We start from the raw sequence: 27,954 nt of genomic DNA, 5'->3' as shown, positions 1-27,954 counted from the left end.
TGTTATATTGCATAAGTGTGATTTGAATTGTGAAGTATTGTGACTTGTATCGTTTGTTGAATATAATGATATGAAATAAATTGTGACGAATATACCACGATGTGGTAATTTTTATGATCTGACTCATATACATTATTTATCATAATCTTATTTATATTGATAGATATCTCACCCTTTATTTGTTTGACCGTTGCCTTTATACTGGTAACGTGCAGGTAATCAGGAATGAAGAATTAGTTGTTGTTAGTTCGAATCAGTGTTGTCACTCTGATACGTAGCACTCAGGGGGATGAATGATTGTTTTATATTGCTGTTTCAGTGTTGTTATTACTTTAGTCGTTGAATTACTAAGTTGATTTTGTTGAATACTTGATTTCGTGGAAGTTGTTTCAGTGAGTGGAGTTGTTAAATGATTAAATGTTGAATATGGAGATTCTGTTGCGTATTAATGAAAGTGGTTTTATTTTAAAGATTAAAGTATGTTATTATTTGTTCATCCGTTTTAAAAGTGTTATGTATCTGTTTAGATGCGATTATGTGTTGTTATGTTTAAGTTGGAAATGTAATATCCCAATAGTTGTTTGGAATTTTACACTCTGATATTTGTTATAATTACCGGGTAGATTTGGGGTGTTACAATCATCACTTCTTCTATTAAGCCACCATATGTATCGATTGCTTGATCTGGAAGTCTCTCATATCCAACTAGCCTTGTCGACTCAGTTCTCAGTCTAATCAATCTTTTGATAGTATTCTTAGGTGGTTCTTCATTTCAATTGGTTATGACTTCAATTTGTTGGTATTCTTCTTCAAGCACAATTGGGATTGTCTCTTCCATATGTCTACCTGACTCCTAAGACCAATTTCACATTTTGCTTTCATCCACCAGAACATCTCTTATGATCACTAGCTTAAACATCATTTGGTGAATACAACTTGAATGCACCAGTCAAATGATAACCTATGAGAACCATGGTTTGTCTTCAATCATCTAGCTTCTTTCTTAATTGTTTAGGAACATGCCTCAAACACATTGTTCCAAAAACTCTAAGATGAGTGACATTTGGCCTATGTTCTGTCCAAGCCTCATAAGGTGTCTTCTCGACTATCTTCTTTGTTGGACATATGTTTAGAATGTATACTGTTATTGAAGTTGCTTCACCCTAAAATCTCTTTGGCATATCTTTAGCTTTTAACATGCTCATAGTCATGTTCAATATACTTGTATTTCTCCTATCAACTATACCATTATGTTGAGGTGTATATGATGCAATGACCTCATGCTTTATACCTTCATAATTGCAAATTTTTGCAAATTCTCTATAGGTGTATTCACCACCACTATTAGTTCTCAATTTTTTAAAACTTGCATCCACTTTGTTTCTCGACATGCAATTTGAACTTCTTGAATTGTGTGAATACCTCACTCTTTCTTTCAATCAGGTAAATCCACATATATCTGGTGAATTCACAGTTAGGAAATAATAGTTACCTAATTAGACCTTACTTCAAAAGGTCCACACACATAAGAGTGAACAAGCTCCATTTTTTCTCTCGACTTTATGGACAAGCCATGTTTGAATGCTCTCTTAGCCTTATTTGCTTTACAACATTCCTCACACACCCGAATTGGTTCTTTTATCAGCGGTAAGCCATACACCATCTTCTTCTAGTTGAGGATACTTAAACCTCTGAAGTTTAGGAGTCCATGTATGTGATGCCATAGTCGGTTCATGTCTTCGAAAGTGGTCAATGCAAGACACTTGAGATCAACTATGTTGATCTCTACTTTGAAGGTATTGTTTTCTGCCAATGGTGCTTTTAGAATCAACCTTTCATCACCATCATACACCTTTCTCTAATTATTTTCTAGCTTCATGTTGTACCCTTTAGCAAGTAATTGACATATGCTTGTTAAGTTACTTGTCATCGAAGGTACATACAACATATCCGTTATGCTGGCTTTTTGACAATCCTTTCTAACCACATATATATTTCCTTTTCAACCTGATGCAACATTCTTGCCATCTGCAAACTTGATTACTTTCTTGACTGATTCATCTAACTTGGTGAACTAGGTTTTATTTCTAGTCATGTGGTTGCTGTATCTTGAATCTAGGTACCACGTGTTGGTTTGATCATTGTTCGATTGAGTATTTCCCCTTAGTAGCACATCATCAGAATCATTATCTCCAAAATGTGCATACTACACTTCATCATTATCTTTTGCTCTTGCTTTCTTTCTTCGACAGTCTCGAGCATAATGACTAAATCATTGACAGTTCTAACACTGCACCTCCTTCATGTCAACCTTATTGCCCGAATACTTGTTACCCATGTCATTCTTGGTTGAATCAGAATGATTCTTTGGATTCTTTCTTGACTTTTCATCATAATAAAAACTCTTTTTCTGCTTCCCCTTATCTTTTCTAGATTTCTCGATCAATCTTGATTGCAGTGTCTGTTCAGTCACCTTCAACCTTGTCTCACGAGCTTCTAGTGTCGTTTGAAGTTCTTTCAACTTCATCTCGGCTAGGTTCTTGGACTTACGATGTAATCAAAATTTGCAATCAGAGATCTCAACACTTTCTCAATCTTCTTCCACCGTACAAGTTCATCAACTTGTCATACGCTCCTTTGGACGATTCCTCTTCAATGATCTTCTTGAACACGTTAGAATCCACACATGTTAGAACAAGATTTGTTCTAATCAATATTCTTAGTTTTGATGATAACAAGGATATGAATTTTGTATAAGAAAATGTGGTACTCTAATACATTGCAATTTCCCTTTCAGAAAATATATAAAGAGTATGCACAGATCAGCGCTCAGAAGCTTTGACTCAGAAGATTCAGCATGCAACATCAGAACATGGTCTGGCAAGACATCAGAAGATGGTCAAAGCAGAATCAGAACATGGGTCTATGGAAGCATCAGAAGAACTTGAGTTCAGAAGTAGAAGCACTGAAGTTCTCATGGTATCACGCTCAGAAGCACTTCAAGGTCAGAAGATAAGAAGATGCTCTGCACCAAGCTGTTTAACTCTGATGATATTCAAACGTTGTATACACAAACATCAGATCAGAAGCAAGTACAAGATGGCAGGCTACGCTGACTGACAAAAGGAACGTTAGAAGCTATTAAAGGCAACGTCAGTAGACACAGCGTAAACAAGGCTCGAGGTAGTTGACAAAAGAGTGAAACATTAAATGCAATGCTGTACGGAATACGCAAAGCATTAAATGCTCCCAACGGTCATCTTCTCAAGTGCCTATAAATATGAAGTTCTGATGAGAAGCAAGGTTACCGATTCTGACGAATTTTGTGAATACAAACTTGCTGAAACGCTGTTCAAATCAAAGCTCACAAACTTCATCTTCATCAAAGCTCACTACATTGTTGTTGTAATATATTAGTGAGATTAAGCTTAAACTTTAAGAGAAATATCACTGTTGTGATTATAGCTTTTCAGAAGCATTGTAATACTCTTAGAATTGATTACATTAATTTGTAAGTAACTAGAGTGATCAAGTGTGATCAGGATACTCTAGGAAGTCTTAGCTTGTGTCTAAGCAGTTGTAACTAGAGTGATCACGTGGTGGTCAGGATACTCTAGAAAGTCTTAGCTTGTGTCTAAGCAATTGTTCCTAGAGTGATCAGGTTGTGATCAGGATACTCTAGAAGACTTAGTCGTGGGCTAAGTGGAAAACCATTGTAATCTGTTGAGATTAGTGGATTAAATCCTCAGGTGAGGTAAATCACTCCAAGGGGGTGGACTGGAGTAGTTTAGTTAACAACGAACCAGGATAAAAATAACTGTGCAATTTGTTTTTATCGTTCAAGTTTTTAGACTACACTTATTCAAACCCCCCCCCCCCCCCGTTCTAAGTGTTTTTCTATCCTTCAATTGGCATCAGAGCGCCGGTTCTAAGGTGCAAGCACTTAACCGTGTTTAGAAAAGATTCAGGAAGAGAAAAACGCTTCAGTAAAAGATGGCTGGTGAAATTCCAACAAACCCGCCTGCATCTACATCTGGCTCTGCTGAGCAATATAATGGTAACAATGGTTATACTAGACCACCAGTATTTGATGGTGAAAACTTTGAATACTGGAAAGATAAACTGGAAAGTTACTTTCTTGGTCTAGATGGGGAACTATGGGATCTTCTGATGGATGGTTACAAACATCCAGTGAAAGCTAGTGGCGTAAGGCTTACAAGGCAAGAAATGGATGATGATCAGAAGAAGCTTTTCAAGAATCATCATAAATGTAGAACTGTTTTGCTGAATGATATCTCTCATGCTGAGTATGAGAAGATATCTAACAGGGAAAAAGCCTATGATATATATGAGTCATTGAAAATGACCCATGAGGGAAATGCTCAAGTCAAGGAGACTAAAGCTCTTGCTCTAATCCAGAGATATGAAGCCTTCAAGATGGAGGATGACGAAAACATTGAGAAGATGTTCTCAAGATTTCAAACGCTAACTGGTGGATTAAGAGTTCTGGATAAAGGCTACACCAAGGCTGATCATGTAAAGAAGATTATCAGAAGCTTACCCAGAAGATGGGGTCCAATGGTAACAGCATTCAAGATTGCAAAGAATCTGAATGAAGTTTCTTTGGAAGAGCTTATCAGTGCCTTGAGAAGCCATGAAATAGAGCTGGACGCAAACGAGCCTCAGAAGAAAGGTAAGTCTATTGCATTAAAATCTAATGTTAAAAAATGCACTAACGCTTTTCAGGCTAAAGAAGAAGATTCTGAAGAATCAGAATCAGAAGAAGAAGATGAACTGTCCATGATCTCCAGAAGGGTAAACCAACTCTGGAAAAGCAAGCAAAGGAAGTTCAGAGGCTTCAGAAGTTCAAAGAGATTTGAACGAGGAGAATCTTCTGGTGACAGAAGATCTGACAAAAAGAAGGTTGTCTGCTATGAGTGCAATGAGCCTGGACACTTCAAGAATGAATGTCCAAAACTTCAGAAGGAGAATCCTAAGAAGAAGTTTCATAAGAAGAAAGGTCTTATGGCAACATGGGATGATTCTGAATCTGAATCAGAATCAGACTCTGAAGGAGAGCAAGCCAACTTCGCGCTGATGGCTACAAAAGATGATGGATCAGAATCTACATCAGAATCAGATTCTGAAGAGGTATTTTCTGAACTATCTAGAGAAGAGTTAGTTTCCAGTTTAACAGAACTTCTGGAACTCAAGGCTCATCTTAGTATCAAATACAAAAAGCTGAAGAAGCAGTTTGAATTTGAAACTAAGAAGCTGGAAGTGGAAAATTCTGAACTGAAGGAAAAAGTTTTAAATCTATCCAAAGATAGTGGATCTCCTTCTGAAACAGAAAAATTCATTCCAAGTCTCAATCATATTCTGAAAGAATATGACTCGAGCTTCAGAAAGTTCTTATCTAGAAGTATTGGCAGAAGTCATCTTGCTTCTATGATATATGGTGTTTATGGAAACAGAAGGTTTGGCTTTGGCTATGAGGGTGATACCTCATATAAATTTGAACCTATTGATGATCTGAAGATCACATACAAGTCATTGTATGATCAGTTCAAATATGGCCATGCACATGATATTAGGCTCACTTCACATGCATAGAGCTTTAACACTGTTCACACCAAGAAGCATATGACACATCCTAAGAAATATCATGCTGACAAACCTAAAGAATATCATGTTGTTCCTCCTGTTAAATATTATGCTAAACCCAAGTTCTATCAGAACTTGAGGAGAACTAACAAGAAAGGACCCAAGAAATTGTGGGTACCTAAGGAGAAGATAATTTCTGTTGCAGATATCCTTGGCTGCAAAGAGGACAAAAAGCAAAATGTCATGGTACTTGGACTCTGGGTGCTCGCGACACATGACGGGAAGAAGGTCTACATTCCAAGACCTGATGCTTAAACCAGGTGGAGAAGTCAAGTTTGGAGGAGATCAGATGGGCAAAATCATTGGCTCTGGAACCATAAGTCTTGGTAACTCTCCTTCCATAACTAATGTACTTCTTGTAGAAGGATTAACGCATAACTTATTGTCCATAAGTCAATTAAGTGACAATGGTTATGATATAATCTTCAATCAAAAGTCTTGCAAGGCTGTAAGTCAGAAGGATGGCTCAATCCTATTTACAAGCAAGAGAAAGAACAACATTTATAAGATTAATCTTTCTGATCTTGAGAAGCAGAAGGTGACTTGTCTTATGTCTGTTTCTGAAGAGCAATGGGTCTGGCACAGAAGATTAGGACATGCTAGTTTGAGAAAGATTTCTCAGATTAACAAACTAAATCTGGTCAGAGGACTCCCAAATCTGAAATACAAATCAGATGCTCTTTGTGAAGCATGTCAGAAGGGCAAGTTCTCCAAACCTGCATTCAAGTCTAAGAATGTTGTGTCTACCTCAAGGCCGTTAGAACTCTTGCACATTGATCTGTTTGGCCCAGTCAAGACAGCATCTGTCAGAGGTAAGAAATATGGATTAGTCATCGAAGATGATTATAGCCGCTGGACATGGGTAAAGTTCTTAAAACACAAGGATGAGTCTCATTCAGTGTTCTTTGAATTCTGCACTCAGATCCAATCTGAGAAGGAGTGCAAGATCATTAAGGTCAGAAGTGATCATGGTGGCGAATTTGAGAACAGATTCTTTGAGGAGTTCTTCAAAGAAAATGGTATTGCCCATGATTTCTCTTGTCCTAGAACTCCACAACAAAATGGAGTTGTAGAGCGAAAGAATAGGACTCTACAAGAAATGGCGAGAACCATGATCAATGAAACCAATATGGCTAAGCACTTCTGGGCAGAAGCAATAAACACTGCATGTTATATTCAGAATAGAATCTCTATAAGACCTATTCTAAATAAGACTCCTTATGAATTGTGGAAGAACAGAAAGCCCAACATTTCATATTTTCATCCTTTTGGATGTGTGTGTTTTATTCTGAATACTAAAGATCATCTTGGTAAGTTTGATTCTGAAGCACAAAAGTGTTTCCTTCTTGGATATTCTGAACGCTCTAAAGGCTACAGAGTATACAATACTGAAACATTGATTGTAGAAGAATCAATCAATATCAGGTTTGATGATAAGCTTGGTCTTGAAAAACCAAAGCAGCTTGAGAATTTTGCAGATATAGATATTGATATATCAGAAGCTGTAGAACCAAGAAGCAAAGCTGCAGAAGCTGGCAGTCTCAGAAGCAATGGATCAGAAGATCAAGTTGCTGCATCTTTAGAGAATCTCATAATTTTTGAAGAGCCAATAGTCAGAAGATCATCTAGACTTGCATCAGCTCATTCAGAAGATGTGATCCTTGGGAAGAAAGATGATCCTATCAGAACTAGATCCTTTCTAAAGAATGACTATCAGAAGTAGTGATCAGAATCAGAAGATGTACAGTCTTTTTAGAACAACACAGCTGTCATCTATGAGTATTTGAAAATGAATGCGTGTCCGTACGGTCAGTACAAAGCATGCAGTTGAAAAGACGCCGATCTAGGTAACTGTGTTAAATAATTTCTTTTACCACGTTCTCTCACCTAACGTCATTCATCATTTAATGCAATTGATTTCCTTTGATTCTGTAACTGTTCAATCTTAAAAATTTTATTGCATTTTTTTTTAAATCCGTCTCTATAAATTCTTTTCAAATCATATTGTTTATCCTTTTCGCTCCCATTCTCTCTTTCTTCTTACATATTTTTTTTAAAAACTCTAAACGAAAACCCAGAATTTGTTCTTCTTATTTGTTCGTTCTGCTTCAATGGCTGCTTCTTCATCTCAAAATGTTGGTTCATCTGCTCCTATTCATCTTCAAGAAGAAGAAAATCAGCAAATCACTCCGGTTGTTGCGTGCTCCATTCCTAAGGATGAATTGGAAGTTCTATGTGAACTCATGGTTGATTTTGATAACATTGAAGAACACCAATATCATCTTAAAGATGATATCATCTTTCAAGGATGGACTTCACTGTTCGCTGAGTTCTGTGGACCAGTCTATCCAGATCTTGTCAAGGAATTCTGGGTACATGCAGTTGTCGCCCCTAAATCCATCTTGTCTTTCGTCCATGGAAATTTTATGGTAGTGACTGAGGACATTCTAAGAATGATGTTTGATCTGAGAATCGCCGAGGGGGCTTTTGAAATTGATCAAAGGGCTGACTGGCAAGTTGTGTTGTCTACTCTCTACACCAACGCAAATAAAACAAAGCATGTCAAGGACATGAGACACCTCTACAAAATCTAGACCAAGATTCTTCTTGGGTGTTTCTATCACAGGAAGAGTACGCATGCTGCAGACTTCGTCAACAATGAGCAAAAATACATTCTGTATTGCATTGCCACTAAGAAGAAGGTTGATGCTATCTACATTATCTTCAACCATATGTGGAAGGCTGTGAGGGATTCCAGAAATGCCTTCAGAGAAAAAAGCTGTACCACTATTCCTTTTGGTAGAATCATCACAAATCTTCTGGTTCATTCCAAGATTGTTGAGAACCTGGAAACTGAAGGTATTATCAAAGACCTTGCTGTCACCTCTGGGAGTTGCCTGAATGCTCTCACTTTAAAGAAGATGAAGGTGATTGATACTATCATCAAAACTCCCCAACCTCTTGCTGGAACAAGAATCAGAAGAGAACCCGTTCTAGCTGAATTTGAAACCTTCTTCAATAGTGAGGTACCAGGAGTCAGAACTAGGTATCTGAAGTCACTAAAAGAAGATGAAGGTGTTAAAGGTCAAGAGAAAGGTGCTCCTGCTAAAGTAAACTGCAAGAAGGAAGGAAGGACCAAAAGAAAATTTGATCATCCTTCTGTTAATCAGGTGAAGGTAGTTCAGAAAGTTGCTGCTACCACTGTGAAAGAAGTGGTTCCAGAAGAAGTCATTGCAAAGGTTGTTAAGGTTGTCTCAGTTGAATTTGAGAAAAATAAGAAGGAGACTGAGAAGAAGAAAAAGTCAAATAACAATGCTGAGATTGTTAAAGTTGTTGAGAAGGAGAAAATCAGAAAAAGGAAGCTAATAATTCATGACTACGATGAAGAAGAGGTTGTTCAAGAGGCTGTGAATCAGCAGGAAGCTCTGGAGACCGTCAGAAGAAGAGAAATCTCTCGCGGCAAAACAAAGGTTGTTGAAGAGCCGAAGGGTAAGAAGCAGAAGAAGCTTGAGGCTATGGTCGAAGATGTTCAGAAGGTATCCAAAGGTATACATATCTCTGAACCTGATTCTACTCCTTCTTTACGTTCAGAAGTTGCATCAATAGCGGTTGCCCCTATCCCTGAACCAGAAATAGCCCCATCAGAATCACCTATAAACATCCATGTTCTTACACCTCCATCTTCTCCTGTAACCATTCCTTCTTCTCCACCCACCATCAATCCTGTTTTGGATATACCACCCCTTCAAACTCTCTTTCCACCTCACACAAATATCTCCATCTCTCAACCTCCTCCCCATGCAAACTTTGAATCCATTCCTTCCACCTCTCAAAACAACCAAAGTGGTTCTGATCTTCCAAACTCTGCATCACATGAGAAACTGCTCCGTGACTGCAACTACACTCCAAAGCCTCGTCCTGAAGCTGAACTGGTTGTGTTAGAGTCTGATAATGAAGCAGAATCTTCTTATAGGTTGGATAGAGAGCCTCAACCCTATTCTGTCCCTAACCCTGTTTCTTCTCGAACCATTATAAAATCCCGCCTAGTCTACCCTATTGGTGTAACTTTTGAAAAGGTAAAGAGGAATCTCAGAAGTATCTTTGATACCCTCAGAACTGCTGAAAGTTCTGGCTTGAATAACGTCGCTATGCGGAAGTTCTGGAGAATCTTACGCAGAGAAACAGATGCTTACTTTATAGAACTTCAGGAAGCTTGCGTAGAAGCTGCTCCACGGCCTCGTGGAATTCTGAGAAGTTATGAAGACTTCTGGTTTGCTCGTCTCGGAGGGAGATATACCTTGGAAGAAAAGCCCTTTGTGGATGAAATGGAAGAAGTAAGACTTGCTGCTGCAATGGAAGCTAACCCTTGCAGGGAAATTGTGGCCTGGAGACCTCAATATCCTGTTCTGCTCGGAGACTTCAAGACTCTCTTTGACTTTCAGAGGGAAAACCCTTCTAAGAAAGACCCAAGCTTGGTCATTCCAGAAGTTGTTGACCCACTAGAAGCTGAAGGTCCTTCTGCCCCTAGGAATCTAGCTGCCATTCTTCAGGCACTTGAGAATGGAGATTCTGAGATTCCGGCTGCAGAATATGAAGATGCTTCTATGCAAGAAGCAGATGTAGAAGATCATGTTGCTGAAACAGTTCCTGTTGAGGAAAACCCTGCAAATGATCTATCAATGGAAGCTACAGATCACAATGCCATCCCTGTGGATAGAAGCTGTGAAGCTTCTTCTGATGAACCTTCCCGTCTTGCAAGGACTCTGGAAGTTATTCAGAAGAACCAGGATGAGCAAAGCTCCGTCAATGCTGAGTTTAGAGCCTTCATGGAGAGGCAGAATGAGCACAACAATGGGGTTCAAGATATGCTGGCCAAGATCTTGTCGAAGCTAGGGTCATCTTAGATTGAGTCTTAGTTGTTTTGTTTTCGTTTTTTGCTTTGCTGCATCTGTTTTGTGCATCTTCTCTTGCTTATCCTCTTGTACTTCTGTACTTCTGTCTTCTTGAGCCTAAATGAAAGTTATCTTTTTCTTCCATCTGTTTCCTTTTGTTTTTCATCTGAATCTTTTACGTTTTTGATGTTATGACAAAAAGGGGGAGAAATATGTGATAAATGATCTGATTTATTTTTATCAGTTGCTAGGAGAAAGGCTCCACTTGTCTAACAGAACTTGCAAAGTTCTATGCTTTAAGTTTTGTTGTTGCAGGAATTGAAGATTCTCTTTAAAGCTCAACATGAGAAGCAAAATCATGAGGAGAAGCAAGTCTAAAGAATCAAGCTCTGGGATTCTTGAAGCAAGCTGAGTGCTATGAAGCTTCAGAATCAGAAGCAAGAAGCAAGAAGGAAGAATGTTCAGATATTCTGATGATAGAATATGCTCTAAAACATTATGTTCATTTGTTCTGATACATATTATGTGGCTCTGATACATATTATGTGTTCTGAAACATATTCTATGTTCTGACTCATTCATGCTGACTTTTGTCGTTTAGCGTTGTTCTGTAACATTTCAGGATGTAGAGATGCTCTGATGATGCTCTGGTACATTCAACAATGTTCTGATACAATCTAGCATGAAGTGATGTAAGAAGAAATTCAAGCTCTGAAGCTGTCCGATGGAAGCAAGAATCAGAAGCTGTGAATGTTCTGAAGATCAAAGAAATTCAAGTTCTGAAGCTATCCGATGGAAGCAAGAATCAGAAGCTGTGAATGTTCTGAAGATCAAAGAAATTCAAGTTCTGAAGCTATCCGATGGAAGCAAGAATCAGAAGCTGTGAATGTTCTAAGGATCTAAAGAAATTCAAAGTTCTGAAGCTGTCCTATGGAAGCAAGAATCAGAAGTCATGAATGTTATGAAGATCAAGCATATGTGAACGTCTCTACTGAAATACTCAGGGAAGTCTTTTATTATTAAAATTCTTCTAGTATTTATTTCAGGGGGAGATTATATATCTCAGGGGGAGATTATAAATCTCAGGGGGAGACATATTCACATGCTTATGCTTTAGCTGTGTAATTGTCTTTAGCCGTCTGCTCTTTCTGATTGCAAATTCATATCATTTATATATGTTTTTGTCATCATCAAAAAGGGGGAGATTGTTAGAACAAGATTTGTTCTGATCAATATTCTTAGTTTTGATGATAACAAGGATATGAATTTTGTATAAGATAATGTGGTACTCTAATACATTGCAATTTCCCTTTCAGGAAATATATAAAGAGTATGCACAAATCAGCGCTCAGAAGCTTTGACTCAGAAGGTTCAACATGCAACATCAGAACATGGTCTGGCAAGACATCAGAAGATGGTCAAAGCAGAATCAGAACATGGGTCTATGGAAGCATCAGAAGAACTTGAGTTCAGAAGCAGAAGCACTGAAGTTCTCATGGTATCACGCTCAGAAGCACTTCAAGGTCAGAAGATAAGAAGATGCTCTGCACCAAACTGTTTGACTCTAATGATATTCAAACGTTGTATACACAAACATCAGATCAGAAGCAAGTACAAGATGGCAGGCTACGCTGACTGACAAAAGGAACGTTAGAAGCTATTAAAGGCAACGTCAGTAGACACAGCGTAAACAAGGCTCGAGGTAGTTGACAAAAGAGTGAAACATTAAATGCAATGCTGTACGGAATACGCAAAGCATTAAATGCTCCCAACGGTCATCTTCTCAAGTGCCTATAAATATGAAGTTCTGATGAGAAGCAAGGTTACCGATTCTGACGAATTCTGTAAATACAAACTTGCTGAAACGCTGTTCAAATCAAAGCTCACAAACTTCATCTTCATCAAAGCTCACTACATTGCTGTTGTAATATATTAGTGAGATTAAGCTTAAACTTTAAGAGAAATATCACTGTTGTGATTATAGCTTTTCAGAAGCATTGTAATACTCTTAGAATTGATTACATTAATTTGTAAGTAACTAGAGTGATCAAGTGTGATCAGGATACTCTAGGAAGTCTTAGCTTGTGTCTAAGCAGTTGTAACTAGAGTGATCACGTGGTGGTCAGGATACTCTAGAAAGTCTTAGCTTGTGTCTAAGCAATTGTTCCTAGAGTGATCAGGTTGTGATCAGGATACTCTAGAAGACTTAGTCGTGGGCTAAGTGGAAAACCATTGTAATCTGTTGAGATTAGTGGATTAAATCCTCAGGTGAGGTAAATCACTCCAAGGGGGTGGACTGGAGTAGTTTAGTTAACAACGAACCAGGATAAAAATAACTGTGCAATTTGTTTTTATCGTTCAAGTTTTTAGACTACACTTATTCAAACCCCCCTTTCTAAGTGTTTTTCTATCCTTCAACACACTGGTGAATTAAGAATAAAGCTTTTCCATATTTCTTCATTTGATCCTTGTGCGCAGCTTTCTAAACATCACTTGCATTCGCTTTCAATAATGGTACTCTATCATTCACGATTTCTGACACATCTTTAAATCTGAAGATGCCTTTTATTTGCGCTGCCCACCTCTCGTAGCTCTCACTTTTGAAAATTGGTAGATTTGTTGGAAATTGTGTTGATGTGTGATTCCGTTTTCTATTTCTGAATCTCATTGAATCGCAACCCGAACTCATTGATATCAATTTGTTGGAACAAATGGAACAATTAGGATTTGAAGAAGATTGAAGAAGAAAGATAAGAGAGAGAGGGAGAGAAAGAAGAGATAAAACTGTATTGAGAAAGAGATAATTTTATTAAGTAAAGTTTTGGTTAAAACTATACAACTATATTGAATTACAACATCATGCCTACTTATAGGAAACTAAGGCCCAAGTCCAAAATATATAGCCCAAGCCCAAAACATACAAAGTTACAATATCATATATAAACGGACAATCGCCCTAAGATGTTGAGGACTAAGAGTACCTGCAATACTCGATCCTTGCCCTCTGACGATCGCCCACTATTATATATAAGCGGACAATCTCTCGCGCAAGGCACTTGATCACACGGGGATTGCTTTAACAACCTATTCTATATAAAGTTCAATACTCGTCATTCCAGGTATTCTATTCACACCCTCAAATTAGTTTTTCACTCATTCATTAACTTAAGCGTTGTAGTCTTAACCTTGTAGGTTCGCCTCTGCGTCACCATATCAGAAGCTCTCTCTACCATATAAAAACTTTGTTTCATTTGTTTTCCATCTATTTTTTTATATTTATACGCAACAATTAACTTTTCTCTCAAGAGATTAGTCTCTAAAATTGCACGTAAATAATATAAATTTTTAATTTTTTTCTTTAAGAAAAAATTCTATTAAATTAGTCACTAATATACTTATATAAAGAGAACAAGCATCTAAATTGAAGAAGCATGATCATGATAACTTACTTTATTCACCAATGTTGCAATGAACTAGATAAAGGTAAACCATATTGATATACTTCATAAAAAAAAAGGTGAGGTGTTTAACTGACATTCCTAATCTTTGACAGCACATAATATTTGTAGTAATCACCATACTCTAAAAAAAAGCTTGATATACCATATTTCAAAAGAGTTGTTATCCACAATTTTATGCTACTACTAATAGATACAATCACACTTTTTAAGTTTTGATGCACTATTGTAGAGCATGTGCAATTCTATCTAACACCATTTTTTTGGGTGTAATTTTAGTTTCTTTAATATTAATAATTAGTCACGCTTAAAATAAAATAACAATTATTTTATAAAAGTGTTTGGTGGAACTTATTCTACTTTATTTAAATAAAAAAGAAAAAGTCAAAAAAGGTTGAGTCAGCGAGGCATGCAGAACCAGAAAAATAAAACAATGGATGCTGTTCTGAATTGTCAACACGTGTCTTTACCGGCGGCAGCCGGTTACCGGTAATCGTCGAACCTTTTGTGGACCCCAAAACCACCAGCTCTGTCAAATTTTGCATAACCCAATAACACAAAGTAGTAGTACACAGTTTAGGAAAAAAAACAGGAACATGGAACAATGTTTTATTTATTAATCAAGGGGTTAATTAATGTTTCTTCTTTCCCTATGAATTGCACTTAAATTAATACTTCAAGGGCGTCTATTAGTTAAAACAATTTTATCTTAAGATTATAATAATAGTATTTGTAAGTTTTTCATTTTAAAAAAATTGTCTTTCTACAAATTTGTTTATTTTAAGGGAAAGGCTAACCAGTGCCTTCAGGACAATGGTTAAGCAATCTAAAATAATAAATTTATCTCGGTAATCTACGTATTTAATGTCTTGAAAATTAAAATATTAAACTTTTTATAAAATAATTTCTTTTTTTAGAATGCTTAACCATTGTCCTGATGGCACTGGTTAGCAAGACCCTTATTTTAATTATATAATACTCCATATGTTTTACAAACACTTTTTACTAATCTTATTAATTTTTAATTTTAATAATTTAATAATTAGAATTTAATAGAATTTAAATTAATACTTTCTTCGTTGCAAAATATGATAAAAAGATATTTTTTTGTCTTAAATTATATTAAAAATAGTTAATTTTTTAATCTTTTTAAAATTAAATTAGTTATAAATTGCATTAAAATTATTCTCTTTCTCCTTTTCTCTATAATATATAATTAATTAAAATTGTTTAAATATTTTTTATGATTTTAATAAAAAATACAAATTTTAATAAAAATAATTATATTTAACCTTTTTAATAAGTATAATTTTATTTTTTTCTCTCTTATAATTTTTATAGAGACAATAATAATAATAATAATAATAATAATAATATATAATTTTAAGTCTCCATATTGCTAGAAAAATTATTCTAATTTAAATTTCAATTAATATAAAAAAAATAACTAATAATTATTTTTTTAAAATTTGAATTTAAATTTTTTATTAATTTATTTTAAATGGACACTCATTAATCATTGAAACTACTACTACTAATAATAATAATAATATTAATAATAATAATACTACTAATAATAATAGAGTAATAGATGGTTACTTTGCTCTTTAAACTATGTACTCTTTTCAATTTAACTCCATAAATTTAGAAATTTATTAAATAATTGCTAAATTATTATTAATCCGACAAAGTTGGTTATTCCTTTTCCTTTAAAAATATTAAAAACCATTTAGATAAGTTTAAAGTAAGTTAAAAAAAGATTTATTATGTTTATGTAAATAAACAATAAATTAAAAATAAAACGATAGTTTCAAGATTAAATTGATAGTAATTGATTTTAATAATAAGAAAAATAAACAAAATAAAGGGAATATTAAATTATAAATAAAGATATGATCCAAGAAAGATAAGGCCATGAGAGGGGTCCTCTAACAGATTTACCTCCAAACCATTCTTTCATCTGATTTGCAGAACCAATCTCAAACAAAGGACCAACCACACACACCTTCTAAGAGTCGTCTTTCTTTCTTTCTTTCAGGAGAGAGAAACCAAACTCTTTCTCTCTCTCTCTCTCTCCATGTGTGCGTGTGAAAGGGTACATGCAAAAAACAGTGACTTTGTTGAGATATAGAAACAAAGAAACGAGTCGAAGATTGTTGTTCAATTTTGCATAAATTGAACATCAAGTACTTTTCATGTTTTTTTGTTTTCTGTTTCCGAAATCTTACCCGTAAGTTTTTTCTGACATCATTCTCTTTCACTTTCTCTTTCTCTCTCTGTCTTTCTCTCTGTTTGTGTGTTTTGTTTCCTATCTTGTTCTTCTTGCTAGATTTATTGAGATCTAGTTTTATTAGATCTAATTAAATTTTGCTTTTTTGTTAAATCAGGTTGATTAGTTTTAATGGGTTTTGCTCAAAATTTGATTTTTTTTTTTTAAGTTTCTACATTGGAATGCTTCATTCCGGAGATCTCTATGTTATGCTTTTTTTCTCTGTTAAGCCAATTTGATTCAGTTTACAAAAATTTGATTTTTAATGGATTCTGATCTGTGATCTTGTTTATTTGAGTTTCTGGGTCTTTGAATTATGAAGAAGAATTGATGTTTATGAGAATAAGGGTTAATTGAGAGAGAAAAAAAATGGGGTTTGTGATTTGATTTGAATTGAATTTGATTTGTTTTGTTGCAACAGGCTTTTGTTTCTTTGCTGAGATTGTTCATCTCTGTGAGGTTGGTTGATTGATTGAAAGTTGAGTTTTTGTTGTTGGGAAGACTATGTTGGAGGGTCGATCCTGCGTGGTTCCGGGGTTGTTTTCGAGTTCTTGTTTGGCGGAGAACAATTGGTCTTACATGAAATACATGCCGGATTTGGAGATAAAAAATGGCAAGAGGCTGTTAGGTAGTGGCAATGACGACGACGAACCGCAGTCGAGGAAGGTTAACAGGAGATTAGATTCTTGTTATCCGGGTGACATGGATTCTGTTGTTCCGGAGATCGATCTAGATGATCGGAGGAAGGATTTTGAGCAGTTGAATGATTGTGAAATAGTTGAAAAAGTTGTTTCCTTTTCTGTTCAGTTTTCGGCTGAACAATCACAATCGGAGCAATCGATGTTGTTGTCAAAGTTCGTTGATGAACATCAGAAGAAACAGCTGCAGGTTTATGATGGGGATTCGATGAATTCCAATGATGAGCCATCGGATGAGCAGAAGGAGCATCATGGTGGGGATTCATCGGATTCGAGTTCACTTTTGCCGCGCATGAACCGGGACAGCTCAATTACCTGTCTAAGCCGATGTTCGAGATCTGATTATGGTTCACTTGCCTCGCTGAATAGAAGCTTCCGCAACATAATCCGGAGCGGCGAGCTCTATGCGTGGAGGAGACTGAATGATATCATAGAGCACTGGATTTATTTTTCATGTGCGCTCCTCGAATGGGAGGCTTATGATCCGATTCGCGAAAGGTGGATGCATTTACCTAGAATGGCTTCTAATGAATGCTTTATGTGTTCAGATAAAGAGTCTTTAGCGGTAGGTACCGAGCTTCTTGTTTTCGGGAGGGAGTTGCAGTCTCATGTCATATACAGATACAGTCTTTTGACAAACTCGTGGGAATCTGGAATGAGGATGAATTTTCCGAGATGCTTGTTTGGATCAGCTAGCCTCGGAGAGATTGCAATTCTAGCCGGCGGGTGTGACTCTGATGGACATATACTCGACTCAGCCGAGCTCTATAACTCAGAGAATCAAACATGGGAAACGCTCCCAAGCATGAACAAGCCGAGAAAGATGTGCTCCGGGGTATTCATGGACGGAAAATTTTATGTTATCGGGGGAATTGGCGGATGCGATTCCAAACTTCTCACATGCGGGGAGGAGTACAATTTACAAACAAGAACATGGAAAGAAATACCTAACATGTCGCCCGGGCGTAGCGCAAGAGGATCCGAGATGCCTGCTACGGCCGAGGCACCACCTCTAGTCGCGGTTGTAAATAACGAACTATACGCCGCAGACTACGCTGACATGGAGGTTAAAAAGTACGACAAGGGTAGAAAATTATGGGTCACGATTGGGAGATTACCGGAGCGAGCCGCGTCGATGAACGGTTGGGGTCTTGCATTTAGGGCATGTGGAAACCGGCTTATTGTGATCGGCGGACCGAGGAGTCACGGCGAGGGTTTTATCGAACTCAATTCATGGGTGCCTAGTGAAGGTCCTCCACAATGGAATCTTCTTGCAAGAAAACAATCTGGTAACTTTGTTTATAATTGTGCTGTGATGGGATGCTGAAGAATTCAACACATTTTGATGCTTCAAAAATCATTCAAATTGACACAAAAAATTTCTTCTAATTGGTACTTTCCTCATTATTTTTTTTACTATGATGATATTTTCATTTCAAAGGTGGGGAAGAAATTCAAGATAATATAATACTCAAAGATTGGATCAAAGTTTTAAGGGGAAGAAGCTCTTTGGCTTTTTTTATTTTTATTTTTACTTTTATGTTTACAATTACCATTTTGTTGGATTAAAATTGGTATCTTCCCCAATTTCATTTACATGAAAAATTTCAAAGCTTGATATGATGTAGCACAGGAATAGGTTTAAATAATTCAAGTTCCAACACAAAAAATTGTAGGATATTGGTGTTGTTTGTTGTAAGTTTTTATTTTTATTTTTTATGAACACAACTAGATCTTTGATTTTCATGATCATAAATTTACTTACCTTCAAGGGATGAATAATTATTTCCTTCCATTTTATTATATTCAATTTACAATATGAAACTTCATTGTTAAGATGTAATAATATAAGTTGATGGAGAATGCACATGCTTATCACATAATTGACTCTTGAAGAGGTTCTAGAAATGCAGCCATGATTCATCTATATTTGAGGGTTTAATTAAATATCTTAAAATTGATTCATATGTAACATCTTAAAATGAGAATTGATTTTTTTATGATTAGAGAGGAATTAGTCTTTGTTTGGGCCGGCTATTGTGATTCTTTCTGATTTGAAGAATTAGTCTTTGCTCGCCCGTCTACTGTGATTTTCTCTGATTCGAGGAATTAATCTCTGGTCGGGCTGAAAATATAGTAGCGAATTCGTTGTTTGGAAGAGGATGGAATAGAAAATTGTATATGAAGACGGCAGTATTTTTTTTTTTTCTTTCAGTAAAGCAATAAGAAAAATCAAACTTGCACGTCATTGATTATTAGGAATTTTCCACTATAAAGGAATGTCGAAAGTGAGAATTAATCAAATTTAAAGGTTACACGTTATCCTCATGCAATGCATCTTGCTAATTGCATTAAAAATGTTTTCGATGTTTTTCTTTCGCAATGTCTTACATTCTAGCTGAAATTAAACTTGAAAGTGGAATACGTTTCTTTCATGTTATTATAGTTGAAAGTGTAAAATTTGTGATAGAATAATGAAAATAATATAGTTGTCTGATGTGAATTGCCCCATATCAAACTTTTTTTCTTTTTCTTTTGGGCTTAATCTTCGAGATCGAGAGTGCTCAATATTGTTGATGCAAAAAAAATTGTTTAATGCACCTCATAAGTAAGTTACTCACACGCGTTGACAAAATTTCAAAAATACTTGTTGATTCTAGATATTAAAATCTGGATATTAAAAACAAATTCGAATTTTAAAATTTGAACTCTTTTCTGATACTAGTACAAAGTCATCTTAATGCAATATGGAATGATGTTTAGGAGTGTGAATTTTGAAATTTGAAATATATCCTTTTATCACAAAATCAAAATAACAAACGTATTCCTTTTGAATTTTGAAATTCACAATATGTCTTGTTATCAAAAGCCATAAGCAATTTCACGATCACATACAAGAGATGGAAAAACACAAATTAATATAAATATTTGTTATCACATACACAAAATATGTGACATTACATAAATTTTTGTTACATAAATCTAACATGACATTTGTCCATCAAGAGATGGTTAAGGATATTTCAACACCTTTAAAATATTATTGATTGATCTTGTCACTATCGTATCCACTTCGATCGAACCCTTTGTTGTGTAAGCTTGAAATATACTCCGCACAACTCTTAAATCTTCATTTGTCTTTATCTCAAAGTTGATAAATGTTACCTTTTCTTCGTTATCAATTGTTGGTGAATAATATTCGATCTTAACCACCATTCGATTTTCTAGGTAGCGCAAGAGATTATATAATTTGGATTTTAGAACTACAAGAGATGTGCCCTTTATAACCCAAAATTCAAGAGAATGACTCAAGTTATTGAAGTAAACAAACACGAGATACCAATATTGAGACATTGCGAGGTGTTTTTGATAGTTACATCTACGTATGAGGCATACTTATAGAAGTTTTATATGAATAAAGACCATATAAAAGCTATTATGTCTGGGATGTCATTCAAAATATTGAAATCCATATTCAATTATGTTATGTACTTGAACTAGAATTATGATTGATTGGTGATAATGATGCTCTTGATGCGGTGATACAGATCTCCGATACGACAACGCGAAGGTGGATCTTCAAGGTTAGCACTCCAACGCCTAAGTCAGTTACAGAGTCCAAAATAAGAGAAGTGAAAATATTAGAATAGAAAGTGTACCTTAAGTGTCATGTTTGTCAATTATATATGATGGATAATTTTAATGGACTTTGCATTGTTAGGCTTGTATTGGGCCTTTGATAGGCCGAAAATAATTTTCCCTAAGGCTTGTTGGGTGTTTCATTAGTCGATAAGTCTTTTGAAGGTGATGTCGGTCTTATAGCATTGAAGTCATCCCTTAGGAGAAGTAGGAAGACCATGAGGCAATTGCAAAAGTACTGTGGGGAACAAGCGCATTAAATGCATTTCCCATCATTGATGCGTTTTGATGATTTTTTAGGCACGTGGACTTAGGCTCGCAGGTTAGCGCGTGGTGTTTTGCTTGTATTCTCAAGGAACGATCAAACCGTCACTCTTTGTCTTCTCATTTTCCTCTAATCCAAACTAGTTTTCAAATGTTCTTTTCGCTTTGTTTGCCACTCAAAATCTAACTTCTTCTCTGTACTCGTCTTCTATTTGCAATCTTTGGCAATTGTAACCACTTAACATCTTTCCGCTGCAGATCTTGCTTCTCTGTTTTCTTGTCTTTCTCGAGATTTTCTGCCTTCCCTAAGATATTTTCTATCTCCCTCCGCATACCGTTATGTCCAACTTAGGGAATGCACTTGTAAATGTAACACTCTAATCTGACAATGAAGAGTCTTCATTATCCATTGGAGTTGAGAATCTAGACCTCATGGACATTTTCTATGGGGTGGATCCTCCTATCCATGCTCATAATGCTCCCAACACTAGTTTTGGGTTTTCGGATAATGACAACGATCCTACTAATAATGATGACGATCCTACTGTAAGGAAAACTGCTACTCGTGTCGCCTCTCTTGCTCGTGATTATTTTATTTTGGCTATTGTGCTATCTAAAGAGACAAAGCCTGAGATTGGTTGCTGCTTCATCTAGTCTCTCGAGAAAGACTCCATTCATAGTCGTACTAGAGTTTGAGCTTCTTTTCAAAATTGTTCTATTAATGTTGACTAAAATGAACTTTTTTGTGATTCATCTCTATTTGAGGGTTTGATTAAATATCTTAAAAATATTCATATTTATTTGAGGGTTTAGTTAAATATTTTAAAATGAGAGTATTGTTTACTATTATGATTCGGAAAATGAATCTTTGTTCAGACCGTCTATTATGTTTTTTTTTTCTTTTTTGATTTAAGGAATTAGTCTATGCACTAGTAATAAAAGCAAATTCATTGTTTGGCGATGATGGAATAGAAAATTGTGTATCATTGCCGGCAAATTTTTTTTCTTTCAGAAAAGCAATGAGATAAATCAAACTTGCACGTCATTAATTGCTACAAAATTCCCAGTATAAAAGAAGTTCCAAATGAGAATTAATCAAACTTAAACCTCACACGTTATCTTCATGCAATGCATCTTACAAAATTGCACAAATTTAGTTAGGGATCGAATTCAATATCTTGTTTATAACACTCATATACTATCTATTCTACATCAATCACTTGTGTTATGGAAACTATCACACCATTTTACTCCTTTGTGATGCTCATTTGAAGTCATGTCAATTGTCGAAACAGTTTCTCTATGCTATAATTGTTATTGGATTTTTCTAATTGTAAGTATGTGAAAATGGTCCAGAGTATGCCGAATCACGTCTTAGGCTTGGCATGACAGAGATGCTTTAATAGTTTGTTTGGTTGTTGATTCACCATTACTATCACCAATAGAGTATGCAAAATTTGTTGAAAACAATAGATATTAAAAAGAACAAAAAATAACGTGTACCTCTAAATTGAAACAACATAATTTACAATATTAAAGACATTAGACTTCTTCAATATTTATATTTTCAAACAGCACCAACAATTTAGAGGTTAATTAAAAATGATACATTAAAACTTCTATTCTTTACGTAAACAAACATAATTTATAATTTAAAACAACTATCATACTCTCTCATAAAAGTGTACTCTCTTGAAGTTATACCACTTCAAAAAATTTCACATTTTCTTCACCGACAATCATAGTTAAAAAAATATTTAAATTCCACCAAGAAAATAGTATACTTCACTTGAAGCAATCATCCCAAAAAATTTCACATGTCAAAAAATCAGACTGAAATTTTATGGGGCAACTTTCATGTCGGTAGAAAGCTCTTCGATCAACCACCAACATAAGTTCACAATACACTTTGCATCAATTTTAATCAATGCCCATGTACTAATTTGCTAGCAATTGCTCATCCTTTTTCATAGAAGCGAAAATATTATGAAGACACACTTCTCAAATTTTAGAAAATATCATCATCTCTTAAGAGAGGGAGACATTGCTACCATTTGACTCATAGGTTTTTTTTTGAAAATTTCTTCACCCACCTCCTAACCTTCTTGCCCACCCCTAGTGAATTTACCACACTACCCCTTGTTTCGGAAGTTCATTTCCGAAAAGGTACTTTTTTTTTGTTAAAAAAGGTGTTTTCGAAAATGTATCTCCGAAAACGTGTTTTTTTTAATATAAAATATTAATTTCGGAGATGCATCTCCGAAATAAAGTTACTTTTCAGAAAATGTGGTGTTTTCGGAAGTTCATCTCCGAACGCACCCCCTTGGAGGAATTCGGAAATGAACTTCCGAAATATTCCAAGACCAAATTGGTCTTGGAATGTTTCGGATATACACTTCCGAAATAATTAATAATTATTAAAAAAATTAAAATCAAGGTGAATCAATACAATTAATAGGGATAAAATCAAGGTGAATCAATAAAATCAAGGTGAATCAAAACATCCTAAACTATTTGAAAGTTAAAAATTATTTTACTAACTTATATAAATCAAAAACATTTTAATTCCATAAATAAATTTTGAATTATATAGAATTAAATATAAAATTTATTCATTAAATAAAATTAAGACAAAATCATTTTTTAATTTTTTTAAACTAAATAAAAAATTATCTCATTTTTAATTATGAATCAGAATAGAAATATATAAATATATAATAATAATTATTAATTTTGTAAGTGAAATATATAAATATATAATATATAAATATATAATAATTAATATATAAATATATAATAATTATTATAAATTAAAACACTCATTTTTATAATTTTTATAATTATTATATAAATATATAAATATATTTATAATTAATATATAATAATTATTATATAAATATATAAATATATAATAATTTTTATAAATATATAATAATTATTATAATTATTATATAAATATATAAATTAAAACACTCATTTTTTTAATTTTTTTTGTAAATACATAATGATTATTATAAATATATAAATATATAAATAAAAAATTATAACTCATTTTGTAAGTGAAATTATTTTAATTATTTTAATTAAAATTATTTTAAATTTTAAAATATGAATCAGAATAGAAATGTATAATAATTATTATTCATAACTAATAAATTATATCAAAATATATAATTATTATTATTTATTACTCATAAATTATATCAAATTTATAATATATAAATTAATTCATATCCTATAATTAATTTTTAGAATTTTTAGATTTTTTTTTGTTTTTTCGGAGATGCATCTCCGAATTAATCAAAATCCCAATTTTTGGGATTTTTTCGGAAATGCACTTCCGAAGTCTGAAAAAATTTAGAAAAAAAAATATTTCGGAAATGCATTTCCGAAGCAGGGGTAAAATGAGATTTTCGCTGGGGGTGACCCCATAGGGAGGTGGGTAAAGAAAAAATCTTTTTTTTTTGGCGTTGCTCAATCAAGACAGTTATACCTTACATGTCTTGTCTTTCCAAATTTCTAACATCTCAAAACTATTTCATTTTTTTCTCTTCACATCTAGACTACTTCTACGACGAATTTTTATCTTCACTCTCCAATCATCTTTCTTTAAAAATAATTTTACTGACACCTTCTTTAAAGTTCAAAGTTTATTTTTCATATTAAAATGAGTTTAATATGCTCAAGGGAATATGAAAGATACCATATGAGTCTTTGTGCTTTATTTTGATCCTCAATCTTAATTCCAACAATTTTTAATTCAAAGATAATACTATTGAGGATACTTAAATAATCAAATACTTTTATTTTATATCCATAATAAATCATGAAACTACTCCTTCAAGAACAATTAATTTGGGATACTCTTTTTCTGATATATCCCTTCTAGTTTCTCCCAAAGCTCATTGATTGATAAAGTACCAAGAATATTTAAAAAATTATTTTTAGTCAAAGACATACAGATTGTACTTGAAACTCTCAAATCTAATTTCTCTCACTTCCTCATTATCCATGTTAAAAATATTTCCTTTCAACATCTTAGGTAATACTAATTGTATCAACATGTCTTTCACTTGAATTTTTCACAAGTCAAAATTGATTATTTTGTCAAATTTTTCTATTCTAAACTTCATTGCACTTAAAAAGTTTGACACTGCAGTCAAAAACTTTTCCGACCAACACTTTAAAAGTGTAACTCTTCCTTTCTAATTTAGATGATTAAACAAGGCTACAACTATAAAGCATAATAATTTTATACCCCACCAAACTAGAGCTTAGAATATAAATTATTGGAAAGATAGACACTGATTAAATAATGGAACACAATAACAATACAAAAATATAACATGAAAACTCTAAAATCAAATAAAAATCATGACTAATAACAACCAAAGCATAATATTACGTGAAAATTGTTACAATACATAGACCATACTCAACTACCCCATGATCGCTGTTGCACCCCAAAATTTGCCCTCTTACTTTTAACCTAGAAGAGGTTTTGAAACCATGATCATATACACATTTCATTTAGGTCATAATTCAACACATACATCCATAACATAGCTATCTCTACAAAAGTTGACAAGAAAAGAATTTCTCTTGAAGGAATTTCTGATTAAAAGAAGGAGAACCGAGGTTTCACTGGTCATCACACCTTCACCAAGTTCCCTCAGAAATTAGGGTTTCATAGTCAACAAAGTCAAGGCTTTGAGTGGGAGATGCAAGCTTGATGTTTATCTGGTCTCCCAAATTAGGGTTTTGACCAAAGTCAACTCAGTTGACTTTTTGGTCAACTTTTTTTAATCAGAAACTGAGATGTGGTATAAAGTGTCATGGGACCCATGTTGAAACACTCAAATGGTTTCATTGGTTAATGCTTGATTAAAGTTGTTATATGCTATACATGTTGCATGTTATACTTACTGTTGTGTCATGTGTTAACTAGTTGAAAAATGCTATAGTTGTTGAAAAATGCTATAGGAGTCTCTCCTCTCTCTTCGTAATTTTTTGTTGAATGTGAAGAGCTCTAAAGTTTCTCTGTCATTTTGTTGTTGTGAATGTGAAGAGCTCTAAAGTCTCTCTTCGTAATTTCTCTGTTTCTTGTCTTTGCCATTTTGCAATATGCAGTTTTCATGGTGAACAACTTCTAATAAGAATGTAGTTTTCATGGTGAACGACTTTTTCACATGCAGTTCCGTAGAGATATTATATTTGCTGCTCAACACACCATATAGTCGAATACAATTTACACTTTAGCAAGAGGATGAAATAGTATGGGAGCTTGTTAAAAGAAGTCCCACATCGAAATTTAAAAAAGAATGCAGAAAAGATCATTTTGGACGGTAGCTGTACGAATGCAAAAAAATCAATGGGCTAGTGTTGCATGCAACGACTATAGATCTAAAGTCTCACATCGAAAAATTTGCTCCATACCGAAGAGTTTATAAACTTCTTTTTCACAATTTATTATAAAAATTAAGTAATAGACTTTCTCGTTGAACTATAAGTCCTAAATTATATTTTAATAATTAACTAGTCAGAGACCCGTGCTGTCGCCCGGGTGTATTATTTGTGATGTAATATTTTTTGAACGATACGAAAAATATGAACTAAAGAAGTTTGATCAAATTGCATATATAAAATAGAAATTAACCATTTAAATTTTTTTTTACTAATAAGATATTAGTAATATGAAAAATGATCCACAAAAAAAGTTTAAGATAGGTCAACACGGGTAAGTTCATTTGTTGGTGATATATAATTGTTATTATAAAATCATTAATAATTAGAAATATTTAAAAATAAATATGTAACAAATCAACAACATGATAAATTCAATATATTTAATAACATTAACTATTTACAAATATTTTGATGATTAAATAAAAAAGATATTGTGGTGACAATGACCCGTGATCGAATTGATGATGAAATTCTCTTTAGCAGTATATATTATAGTTAGTTTTAGATGCATTACTTGAAAAATTATGTATTTTTTGTGCTATCAAAAAAGTTGAAGCACTTTGTACGGGTAAATTTACTCGATACAATAAAATATATGTATTGTTTGATTAAAATAAAATAAATATTGAATTCATAATGACCCGTAAAATAAAAGGTTAATTGTTTGTATGACTATTGAGTTTTATTTAATTTAATTTAATTTAATAAAATAAAATTTTAATATTATTAAAATTTTAAAAAAAATAATTTTAATTTTTTAGTGATATTAAACTAATAGAATTGATATGATTAGATAAAAATTAAATAAATTAAAAATATATGTTTTTGATTAGTGCTAAATTACACACAAATGCAGGAGTATTTATTTCAAGGTTGTTAGTTCATAATAGATGATAAAATGTATAAACAATAAATTTTTTAAAATAATTTTGACAAAAGTCAAGATATATTTTATTAATCATATTATCATTTAATTAAAAAACACAATAAATCTTTGAATTTATTACGATATATTGTTTTTATTTTTATACTAAAACATTTAATTATAACAATGAATGAGGAGTTATTTGTTTTAATTTTGGTGGTTTATGACACATTAAATTTATACAAAACCAAGATGATAAAATTGTGTGATAAAAAACCGAGATGTGAATTTCCATTAAAAAAGGCAAAGCATGATTAAATATTTGACAAATTAACTAAATTATTTAAATAATTTACACAAAGTAAGAACTTTAAAAAAAATTATTTTACTAAGATATTGTTTTTATACATTACAAAATTCATATCATGACAAATAATAGAAAAAGAATAATATTGAATTGATAGTGACATAGTTAAAGTTAGAACTAATTTATTATAGAACTAAATTCCAAAATATTTATTGAATTTATTATAGAATTAATTTGCAAAAAAGCATATAATAACTTTTTTAATAAAAATGGAAAAACCTAAAAATTCAAATAACTCGTAATCACTAATAGTTCACAGAACTTCATACTAAAAAGTCAAAAGAACAAATCAAAAGAGATGTAAACTTTCAGCATCTAAATAAAAGTGAAATTGAGGAGAGGTTTCACAGTAAGTTTTTACACTGGTTCAGC

General features: G+C 33.6%; 1 protein-coding gene across 1 annotated transcript; it reads left to right on the top strand.

Annotated features, from left to right (window-relative positions):
- Positions 1-15,918: 15,918 nt before the first annotated feature.
- LOC131639403 (F-box/kelch-repeat protein At1g26930-like) lies at positions 15,919-18,763 on the top strand. Its single transcript, XM_058909898.1, has 2 exons — positions 15,919-16,244; positions 16,705-18,763. The coding sequence occupies exon 2, from the start codon at positions 16,788-16,790 to the stop codon at positions 18,306-18,308; it is 1,521 nt and encodes a 506-aa protein (XP_058765881.1). The 5' UTR covers positions 15,919-16,244; positions 16,705-16,787; the 3' UTR covers positions 18,309-18,763.
- Positions 18,764-27,954: the final 9,191 nt, after the last annotated feature.

Source organism: Vicia villosa, unplaced genomic scaffold (genome assembly GCF_029867415.1).
Source record: "Vicia villosa cultivar HV-30 ecotype Madison, WI unplaced genomic scaffold, Vvil1.0 ctg.002616F_1_1, whole genome shotgun sequence".
Classification (NCBI taxonomy): domain Eukaryota; kingdom Viridiplantae; phylum Streptophyta; class Magnoliopsida; order Fabales; family Fabaceae; genus Vicia; species Vicia villosa.
Note: the sequence above shows the minus strand (reverse complement) of the source record. Positions and strands in the feature narration are given on the sequence as shown.